Source organism: Xenopus laevis, chromosome 1L (genome assembly GCF_017654675.1).
Source record: "Xenopus laevis strain J_2021 chromosome 1L, Xenopus_laevis_v10.1, whole genome shotgun sequence".
NCBI classification, from domain to species: domain Eukaryota; kingdom Metazoa; phylum Chordata; class Amphibia; order Anura; family Pipidae; genus Xenopus; species Xenopus laevis.
In genome coordinates, this window is record NC_054371.1 from 141625167 (window position 1) to 141636861 (window position 11695).

Consider the following 11695-nt stretch of genomic DNA (forward strand, 5'->3'; position numbering starts at 1 on the left):
AGTGGAGTAATTGCTGGTGTTTTTTTAAACTCCAGTTTTAGGAGTCCCTACTTAGCATGGCTTGGGAGCACAGGTTTGTTTACTATGCAGTTACTCCATGCCTTTTTAGCAAAGGCCAAATTTATTGTATAAACAGAAGCAGCTTAGTGCCATCAAGATTAGTCGATCCCTGCTCAGTCACAATTTATTTACTACAATACCACAGAATAGAAAGGGTAAGGCAAAGAGTACTTCAAGTATGAATATATATTCAGTGTTCATTTCAGAGACATGGATCCTCAATCAAACACTTCTATAGTTCATCAGATGCTAAAAGTGTGTCAGCAAACGCAAGTCTGCAGTACTGTGAGTACAATCGTTATGCACAAAGTGAATGCAAAGCATCACTGTCTTTACAAATGTCAAGTATGGTACACGCCAAACTGTTTATTATGAATAAGAAAAAGTTACAAAGTGGACATATTGTATTTAAAAAGTAATGTTTTGCTTTCATGCCTGATACTGTTTAATGCAGCTAAGTCTCATGAATTGAAAAGCACTAAGGACTTTTTAACAAATGAAGCCAAAAACATAAGTACAATTATGTTTTTCCATTACAAGAAATGTTACCTTACAGTTATGAAAAAAAAGAAATTAACACTTAGTGGGTTATTTATTAAGCTCCAAATACCTGAAATGTGAAAAATTTGGATTTTTCGGACTTTAATAAATCCCGAAAAATTCTGTTTTTTTTTAAAGTCCGATGGTATGAAAACTCTGAATTAGAAAACCCAGCATCTCAAAGCTCTCGGGGTAGTGTTTAGTCAATGGGGAAGGTCCCAGTGTCTACGCTGCTGTTAGTATCGTTATCCTATGATTTTGGGTCAAAAAGTCAGAAAACTCTGAAAAATGTGTGTTTTTTGCGGAAAAGTCCGGAAAGATTCTAACTTTTCGGGCAGAGGTCCGAAACCTATTTTTTTGAATGATAAATAAGGTACATTCGGGAATTTGGAGTTGCTCAGATTTTTACCTTAGAAATAGAGATAAATTCAGAGCTTGATAAATAACCCCTGTAATGTTACATGGTAACACTTTTAAGAAAAGTATGATGAAAATATACAAAATTTGTCAAAAGGGTTACATAAAAAAACCTGGTGCGACCTGATCATTTAATAATTAAATATTTATAGTGTTTATTATGAAAATGATTTTGCTTAGCTGGAAATTTGATGGCTATAACAGCACAATAAATTCAAAAAAGGCCAAAGTCTGCATTAGTGGCACAAATACAGAACAAACAGACGAGGATCATGTACATTTGTCTGAATGAATGGTATGTGTTATGTAACCTCGGGAATGTGACCCGAGAAATATGTCTTTTAATGGGTCAGTATACATCCTTTTTGTACATAAGTACACTGACAAAACAAAATAGCAGAGCACTAAGTTGCTCCTTGTAAAAACAAAGTCCTCTGCCCCCCCATCTGGAGCCTATTTTAGATTTTGAAATACACAGCTGTTCATTATAAAGACATCTTAGTGGACAGCCGATTTGTTTTGTTTGTGCTCTTATGATCCAGGAACTAGAATGTGACTTGCTGTTTCAGATTTTCCTCTGTTTAGTGCAAGAAATACAAAACAGGAGCTAATTTAAGAGAAAATAACAGATATTGAAGGTCCAGTAGTGGTAAATTGTTCTTGACATATTTTCTTCAATTATATATTTCAGCTCAAAATTAATTTGTGTCACCATCACACACTGTTTATGTTTTTGCTACATATATGGAACAAATTTTTTTTGTAAGATATATGTATCAATCTACCAATCAATATACCACATGTACATCCACAGCAGCAGCAACAACAGCAGCAGCAACAACATGGAGGGACAGGAACAATACCACAACCAAAATATGATGCTTCTGAAGATGCCCGTGCACTGGAAAAAGCCACAAAACCTAAAGGTATGTGGGAGCATCTGGACCATATTTACAGGGGACTCCTTATTTATGATGCAAGAGCAGACATTTTGTGCTGTGGGTATATTTAAAATATGAAATATAGTATTAAACTCATATAGACAAAGTAGACAAAGGAAAAAAAGGAGAAACAAATAAAAAAGACCCTAAAACCCTAGCAAACAGTTTGAGTTTACAAAATACCCAAGCCAGTCAGCCAAGCTCTCACTATATATGTTAAGACACATGTGAGGTGGTGACCCGTAACTTCATGAAATACTTGGCCAAACAGTTTTCACACCACAAGGGTTCTACGCATACAGCGGATTTGCAGTAAACACTGTAGAAGTGAATAAACTGAAGGTTCACACAATTCTTAAGATGAACTCAGGAACACTTTATTACAGTCACCTATATATCTTCTCCAAGGGTTCTTGCTACACCGACTCTCCTATAACAGATACAAAACGGTTTTCCAGGCTACTGGGTCCCAGCATGCTGTCTACCTTTCTTTACTATACCTTCATAGACTTTCAGTACAGGGGTCAGCCTTGCATTGCAGATACTAGGCCCTACTTAACCTAGTCCTTCTGTTACTGGTTGCCTATCTAGATGAGGCACTGGCATGATACTGGTCTCGACTCACTCCTCATTAGAGCCTCAACTGCATGACTAATTAACCTACCAGTAACATTCACCACCTATAGTGAGCTCCATAAATCTAACCATCCACTATCTATTCCAACTAATTACTCTTCTCGGTACCTCTCTGAGGTGGCAGCCCTCAGGCCCACTGGCGTCATGCACTGTTCCTTCTCACCAGCCAAAGAGGAAGTAGTGCCCTCTCTCGTCCTTATACAACTTCTCCTGGAGACTTCCCACTTCAACTGGTTGCTTAACTAGAAATAGCAGCACAGGTAAGGGATCTGCTATCCAGAAAGAACTGACTTACGGAATGCCCGTCACTAGTGATGAGCGAATTTGCTCCGCTTCACTTTTCCCCAAAAATTTGCAGAACTGGTGAAAATTTACGCAAGATTGAAAAATTTAAGAAGTGCATTAAAGTCTTTGGGCGACTTTTTGGTTGCAAAAATTTTTTTTTGTAGCAAATTATATTGGAGTCTATGGGGGTTATTTATCAAGGTCCGAATTTATCTCAATATCGGCTGCTACTTTACAAACTCCGATCTAAGCCACTCAGGTTTTCAACGCTTATTTATTATTACATTTTCCCGAAAATTACCTTTACGGGAAAAGCTCCAATTTTCAAGATTTTTTCGTGAAATTTCCCCGAAAACTCAGAATTTTTAGAAGTTTTCACCCGAAAGCTCCGAAGACATTGTGAAATTGCCCGAAACCCCTGACACAACCAAAAATCAATGGAACTATTCCCATTGACTTTTATGCAACCTCGACAGGTTTGAGATGCCATGTTTTTATATTCAGGCTTTTTAGCCGTCGGGGTTTAATAACTTCTGAAAAATTTTAGATTTTTTTTAAAAGCCTATTATAACACAAAAAATCACAAATTTTTCGGATTTCGGGCAATTTCGGGTATTCGGACTTTTTTTTATCATTCCAATTGCATTAAAGTAAATGGGTGTTTTTCTCACTTCAGATGTATTGAAGTGAATGGGTGTTTTTTCTTGGCGAATCTTTTGCATGGCAGATTTTTGACGTATTATCACGAAAAAAATATGCCGATGACGTTGATTAAACTTTCACCAACATCGTTGCAAGTAACAGTATTCAGTCTTGTAAACACTCTATGCATTATTCTAAAGTAGTTATAGCAACAAAGCGTGGAATGAAGAGAAATTGACCAAGCACACAAATATATAAGATTTATTAACTGTAAATCTGCTAAGCTTTTAAGGTTTTGGGTCTCTTAATTAATTAATTTAAGAATTATACTACACAAATTTATTTCACATTCAGTATTTGAATAATTTGGTTCCAATAATTAAATATTGAATTATTATTAAAATGTGCTTTGATGGATTATATTATCTTTCAGAGGTTGATGAAGGCACCATAATTGATATTATTACGAAGAGGAACAATGACCAACACCAGGAACTTAAGGCTGCCTATGAAAAGCTGACTAAGAAGGTAACTATTTCCCTTGCATCAAGAAGCACATTTGCAGGAGTGTCTTTGGAATCTACTTTATCAACAGCTATGTTTTCTGAGACAGCAACTGTGGTTGAGCCCTCCATGTAACCAATGAGTGCGGTGGAGTAGTGGTACATATCCAGGTCACTTTCTAATGTGATGGGCCCTAGGGACCCTAACACATTTATTTAATTACACACTTTCAGGGAACCCTTGTTTGACATTTCCCATACTCCCTTTCTTACCTCTTATTTGGTCTGAAAAGAAAGGATCAAGGCACAATTTTTCAATTTACAGGTTGGTCTGACTGCTTTCCCTAAATTTGTTGAATCTTATGAATGTATTATGCCACATTTAAGATGAATTATTGTTTTGAAAGAAAAAAACAGGGGCAGGGTATCTATGCACGGGAATTAACAGCCGAGAACTGGCAAAACTTACAGTACAAAAATTATTTAGACATCTTGGTGCTAGGTTTGGCATATTGTCAACTGTACTTCTGTGCTAAAGAACATCATTCATTTTGAGAGGGTTAATAATCAAAGGGTGCAATTTAGAATGGAAGTCTGTAAATTAACAGTGTCTTTAAAAAAATTGAGTCATAATATGCGTGCATGTCACAGATGAATAATACTTGTGACTACACTTGGGGGTAGATTTACAAATGTCGAGGTGAATTTTCAAATAAAAAAAAAAATCTAATTTTGAGCTATTTTTTGTGTACTTCGACTAGGGGAATAGTCCAAATTCGATTTGAATTTGAAAAAAATTACAAAATTTGAATACCAAAATTTATCATGTACTGTCTTTTTAAAAATTCAACTTCGACCATTCGCCATCTAAAACCTGCTGAATTGCTGTTTTAGCCTCATTTGGAGAACTTATCTTAGAACTCATTTGGAGTCAATTGGTGGACTTTGAAAAATGTGTTTTTTTTGGGGAAAAACTTTGAATCAAATTCAATTCGATTCGTACGATTCTGATTCGCCAAATACTGACCTATTAGATCGAAAACTGACCTATTCGATCAAAAAAAACCTTAGTCTTAATTTCAGTTGATCTTTTTGAAATAAAATGTCAACTTTTTTTCAATTCAAAATTGGACCCTTAAATATAAATGTGCCCCTTGATTTATTTATTTGTAGACTTTGGTTGAAGCACTCAAAGCAGCTCTGTCCGGTGATCTTGAGGAGATTATACTGGATTTGTTGAAAACTCCAGCTCAGTTTGATGCCGATGAGATGAAACGGGCAACAAAGGTATCATTTGTTATATCCTTTAAAATAAATGAAATGATAATGACTGTAGAGAGCAAATGATTGCCCTCTTCCAGAAGCTTAAAAATATGAAATGCACTCTCATGTGTTTGATGTTTACAATTATTCCATCACAAAGACATTATCCATTACATTATGTTTCATTTTGTTAGGGTCTTGGGACTGATGAAGATTGCATCATTGAGATCCTGGCTTCCAGAACAAATCAACAGATTAAGAAAATGAAGGAAGCCTATGAGAAAGGTAATGTTTAAGTAGACACTAATTATTCTATCATTCTATGAAACGATGGCCTTCTTTTGAAATATTGCATGATATTATTTGCTTGTTGTTATTCTGCTAAAATTCAGGCAATGCTAATTATGTACTGTACTTGTACTGTACAATGTTGCACATTGAATAAAAGTTTTTGGAGTAGATTTATCAAAGGTCGAATTTCGAGTTTATGTGAATTTTTTGAATATACTCACAAATCGAATAGAAAGTTATTTAAGGAAAAACTTGGATGTCTAAAACTCGAACTTTCAACTAAACTTGAATCAAATTTTTTCTCAGAAAAAACTTGAATGTCAGGAAGGCTATTAACATCTTCAAATGGGTCACTGGACCTCGGCCATTGACTTCTACATGAACTTGGCAGGTTTTAGGTGGCGAATAATCAAATTCAAGTTGTTCCCAGGGTCCAGGTATGATAAATCTTGAATTCAAGTTTGGATTATTCCCATCTCGAATTTGTGAGTTTTGACCAAAAATCCAACTCGAAAATTCAAATTCGAAATTACAATGCGACCCTTAATAAATCTGCCCCTATACAGTATTTATAGCTGTCCATCGTTTGCAGTGTTTTGCTTACAATAATAAAATACAGGGAAAACATAATATGAATAATGGTTTATACCACATTGTAAAAATATTTATCCTTTAAGATTTAGCAAGCTCTTTTCTGAGCTGAAACAATGTGATTCACACATGGATCAACGTCCGAATTTATCTCAATATTTTCTGCTACAAACTCCAATCAAATCCGCTCAGGTTTTTTACACTTATTTATTATTACATTTTCCCGAAAATGTGCTTTGCAGGAAAAAAATCAGATTTTCACGAATTTCACTATTTTTTTGGAATCTTCACCTGAAAACACAAAACCCATCACACATCAAAAAATCATTGTGACTTCTCCCATTGACTTATATGCCACCTTGTCAGATTCAGACTTTTCCATCCTCAGGGTTTAATAAATTCTGAGAAATTTGTGATTTTTTTAAAAGTCTGACTTTATAAAAAAAAAAAAATCACATATTTTTCGTGATTTTTGCATTTGGAGTTTAGTAAATAACCCCCCATTGATTTGCTTGATAAATATGCCAATTCGATAAGCACTTTAAATTACATTATATGCACATATACATAGGGTCGAATATCGAGGGTTAATTAACCCTCGATATTTGACTGTCGAAGTTAAATCCTTCGACTTCGAATATCGAAGTTGAAGGATTTAGCGCTATTCATTTGATCGAACGAAATTCCTTTGATCCCAAATTTGTTAGAAAGCCTATGGGGACCTGCCCCATAGGCTAACATTGAGGTTCGGTAGGTTTTAGGTGGGGAAGTAGGGGGTCGAATTTTTTTTTAAAGAGACAATACTTCGACTATCGAATGGTCGAATAGTCGAACGATTTTTAGTTTGAATCGTTCGATTAGAAGTCGTAGTCGAAGGTCGAAGTAGCCTATTCGATGGTCGAAGTAGCCAAAAAACCACTTTGAAATTCAAAGTTTTTTTTATTCTATTCCTTCACTCGAGCTATGTAAATGTGCCCCTAAATGTCCTGCCAACACGTGTAGCAACTGTGATAAAATTGTATTGTATTTGTATCATGTGTATTTTAATAAATCTGCCCTTGGATGAACACCAACCCCAGCAGCTACTTCATAACCCATTGATATAGAGGGCCCACCGAGAATCCTGATCCATAAAGCACAACTTTGTACATGCGTGCAAGACAGATCCGTTTCCCAAAGTTAAAAGACAGTGGGGGTTATGTAATAAAAGGCACTATGTTTGCCCAGGAGCAGCAACCAATAGCAACCAATAAGATGTTTGCTTTCAAACAGGTGGCCGGTAAATGCTACCTGCTGATTGGTTGCTATGTGTTACTGCTCCCGGGCTTCTTATTACATAACCCCCAGTGTATCTTGAATGTATAGTACATAGTATTAGCTAGAAATGTAAAAATTGGGGCATTTAGACATAACTTGTAAATATGAATAGTGATGGGCGGATTTATTTGCCAGGCGCAAATTCGCGGTGAATTTGCGCGATTTGCCGACAGCGAATAAATTTGCGAAACGCCCGCGAAAATTCGGCCGAAAAAAACGGGCGCCGGCGTCAAAAACGGACGCCGGGGCAGTTTCGCAAATTCGCCCATCACTAAATATGAATTATAAAAAAAAAATACCAGTGAATATAGGCATAATACTGCTTTAGATGACAAATTGCAAGTTAGGCTTCCATATAATAAAACATTTTCCTTCTTATTCTTCTCCTCTGAAAAGAGTATAAAACAACTCTGGAAAAAGATATCACAGCAGACACATCGGGGGATTTTCAGAAGGCTTTGCTTATCCTGTTGAAGGTATGTTTTTTCTGGATATCAAAAGAATCAGCAGTTGCATTATTTTGATACACAGCAAGTTTGAAAATTTGACACTGCTAGTGTTACTACATCAGGTATAATTTACTAACATGTGAGATATATTGCACCAGCACAATTACCCATAGCAACCAATTAGATGTTCTAAATGAGTAGACCGATGAAAACTAATTGCTACACCTATGAATCAGCAGGGGGACATTTTTAACCACAAGAACAGTTTTTTCTACTTTTTGCCTTGTTAAAGGGGTAGTTCACCTTTAAGTTAACTTTTAGTATGTTATAGAAAGACTTATTCTAAGTAACTTTTCAATTGTTTTCATTTTTTCTTTTTTTATTGTTTTTTAATTATTTGCCTGCTTCTTCTGACTCTTTCTTGCTTTCAAATGACCCTATCTTAAATTAAATGCTGTGTAAAGGCTATACATTATGGGATCCATTTATTGAACCTCAAATTTATCTGGTCAAGGTTTAAAGGTTTTTTTTTTATAGAGATTTATTATACCCCAAAACTGCTAAAAATCAGAATCTAAAAATACATATCTCAAACCTGTCGTGGTCATGAAGAAGTCAACAGCAGGTGTCCCTAAAGTTGTAATCTGTGCTGGATAATCGATTTTGTCCCAATGTTTGTCTCTCTGGCTTTTTCGAGAAAAATCATTTATAAATTCATTCAATTCATGGAAGGGAGTTTATTCGACTTTGTTTTTTTTTTTTAAAGAAAATTTGATTAATTTGAGTTTTAGTAAATGACCCCCTTATTGATATTGGTCATCTTTCTATTCAGACCTCTCCTATTCATATTCCAATCTCTGAATCAAATCAGTGCATGGTTGCTGGGGTAAATTGAATCCTAGCAACTCAACTGCTCAACGTGCAAACTGGGGAACTGTTGAATAAAAAGCTAGATAACCACAAAATGAAAACCAATTACAAATTGTCTCAGAATATCACCCTCTACCCTTTGCTGTGTAGTCAAACAGTGTCCTTTACTTTAGTCAATATAATCTGGTTCTGTGCTTTTAAAGTGTACAGGTTTGGGAAGAACATAATTAGTATGTATTATAATAAAAGGTTCAAAGTTTGTTATAGTCGAATAACCCACAGCAACCAATCTGCACATAGTATTTAATGGTCAGCTGTATATCATCATTACAACTTCTAACCTCTGTGCCTATGTTTAGACATGGACAACTTTCTGCCTTCTATTATATTACAGCATTATATTCTATTATATAACTTAGACTTTTGCTTGACCTGAATGTATAATGATTATAATTTACCCACCAGTCTGTCTTCTATATCTCAGGTTAACTTCAACGAGACTGCAGTATAAGTTTATATCCCTAAAAACTAACCAACTGCTATATATATATATATATATATATATATATATATATATATATATATATATATATATATATATATATATATATATATATATATATATATATATATATATATATATATATATATATAATATGTATTCCAATAGAAACTCTTGAATTAGCATTCATTCTAAACAACAATGTCGCCCTTATCACTGCTGTATTGGCCTAAGAAAGCGATAAAAGCCTTAGGATGACATTTATGTGGATTTTTTTTAAAGACATAAACCCTATCATGCAACTTTTTTCCAACAAGCTCTCTGTAAATTGCTAATTATTTTTACATGAATACTGTATGATGGAAAAAAAAAACGATATAAACTTATAATGTGGGTTACTCTAATTGCAGGGTGAAAGGAGTGAAGATTGTTATGTAAATGAAGACCTTGCTAAAAAGGATGCAAAGGTAAGGTTTTTTTTGTAAGTTCCTAATGAATATACTCAAACATTTAGGTTTTAAAGCAGTGATTCCCAAACAGTGGCTCACTAGCAACATGTTGCTCCCAGTGGCTTCAAAACAGGTGCTTATTTTTGAATTCCATGCTTGAAGCAAGCTTTGGTTAAAAGCTTTGCATAAAAACCATGTGTATTGGTAAGCAGAACCTTCTGTATGCTAACAGTCCACATAGGGGGTACCAGTAGCCAATCACAGACCATATTTGACACCCCAGGAACTTTTTTCATGCTTCTGTTGCCCTCTCAATTTTTTTTACATTTGAATCTGGCTCACGGGTAAAAAAGGTTGGGGACCCTTGTTTTAAAGCAATGTCTTTGTAAATAAAGCAATAGGAACAATGCACTGCCACATGTTCAAGTGAGAATCACCTGGCACTTAAAGGAGAAGGAAAGCCCCAGGGCGCAAAACCCCTCCCCCCCTCCCCTGTGTTGCCCCCCTCCCTCCTCCCCCCTGGCCTACCTGTCCCCCTGGGCAAATGCCCCTAACTTGTTACTCACCCCTCTGCGCAGGTCCTGTCCACGGAGTTCGCAGTCGCCATCTTCTCCCACGCGCGTCTTCTTCCTGCTCTGACCGGCGTCTTCTGGCGCATACGCAGTAGGAACAGGTACCGGTACAGCTCTATCGCGCATGGCCGAATGTCACGAAGTTTTCCGATTTCACTTCGTGACATTCGGCGCATGCGCAATAGAGCTGTACCGGTTTTAGATTTAGACTGAAACTGTTCCAGCAACTCCAGGGGTTTCAGTGAAAATATTGTATTTAAATATGTGCAGTTACAGCCAACGTGACGTTTCGGTCCACTCAGGGACCTTTCTCAAGGCCTTGAGAAAGGTCCCTGAGCGGACCGAAACGTCACGTTGGCTGTAACTGCACATATTTAAATACAATATTTTCACTGAAACCCCTGGAGTTGCTGGTCATTGGAACAGTGTATATATATTTATATATATATATATATATATATATATATATATATATATATATATATATTTTTATATATATATATATATATATATATATATATATATATATATATATATATATATATATATATATATATATATATATATATATATATATATATATATATATAGTGGTCATATTCTGGCTGAATTCATTCCTGATCAGGTTGTTCTTCACAGTATACACTTAAATAATAGTACAATAAATAGAACTTGTGTTGAAAATACATTCTGCTTTTTTATATTAATTTAAAAAAATCTATATTTATATTATAGCCTTATCTGCCTGCAAACAAACAAACAAACTTCTACTTGCTCTAAGATCATTATCATAGGGTTTATTAGTGTGCTGGTTATTAGTTCAATCAGCCTCTCCTCCACTTAGTAGAACCAGGAAGTGACAGGAAGTACTATAGTGTAACTGTTTTCTTTTTCTTCTTCAGTGCCAGAAATAGCAAGAACTATAGATATTTCTTTATTAAAACAAGAGGCAAAAATATGTCCAACACAAGCCTACATTTTTAGTTATGTTTTCAGACTGCACTGTAAAACTATAGGAGAAATCCACATCTCCACACGGATTCCAATATATAACAAATTGTTTTATTTCATATCTTTGCCTAAAATGTTTTTTTATTTGTTTTCACTTAAACAAATAGCACTTAACAGAATTATGATATCACGTGCAGAAAAGGACATGAAAGAAATCAAAGCCGAGTATAAGACACTTTATGATATATCACTCCGAAAGGCCTTGATGGTTAGTTTTCAAATTAATTGTACGTTATTAACTTATACAGTATTTATATACAGTAATAGCTCAGTCTCGGGCAATCTGTGCATTCTGGCAAATGCCAGAGGGTGGCTTTAAGAAGCCATAGACAGTCACTATTTATTTGGCTGGTGGG

At 35.3% G+C, this 11695-nt stretch overlaps 1 protein-coding gene across 1 annotated transcript; it reads left to right on the plus strand.

The window, feature by feature from the left end:
- The first annotated feature begins 258 nt into the window (after positions 1-258).
- On the plus strand, positions 259-9899 carry anxa1.3.L (annexin A1 gene 3 L homeolog). The gene is made up of 7 exons (XM_041585912.1): positions 259-382; positions 1830-1943; positions 3955-4049; positions 5198-5311; positions 5482-5572; positions 7883-7962; positions 9718-9899. The coding sequence occupies exons 1-7, from the start codon at positions 271-273 to the stop codon at positions 9790-9792; spliced, it is 681 nt and encodes a 226-aa protein (XP_041441846.1). The 5' UTR covers positions 259-270; the 3' UTR covers positions 9793-9899.
- Positions 9900-11695: the final 1796 nt, after the last annotated feature.

What these genes read in the sequence shown, in the direction of transcription:
- anxa1.3.L (XM_041585912.1), top strand. Translation starts at nt 271, where the DNA reads ATGGATCCTCAATCAAACACTTCTATAGTTCATCAGATGCTAAAAGTG. An exon ending in AAAAGCCACAAAACCTAAAG is followed by an intron (nt 1,944 to 3,954) that starts GTATGTGGGAGC and finishes ATTATCTTTCAG; the next exon opens with AGGTTGATGAAGGCACCATA. An exon ending in GAAGGAAGCCTATGAGAAAG is followed by an intron (nt 5,573 to 7,882) that starts GTAATGTTTAAG and finishes TCCTCTGAAAAG; the next exon opens with AGTATAAAACAACTCTGGAA.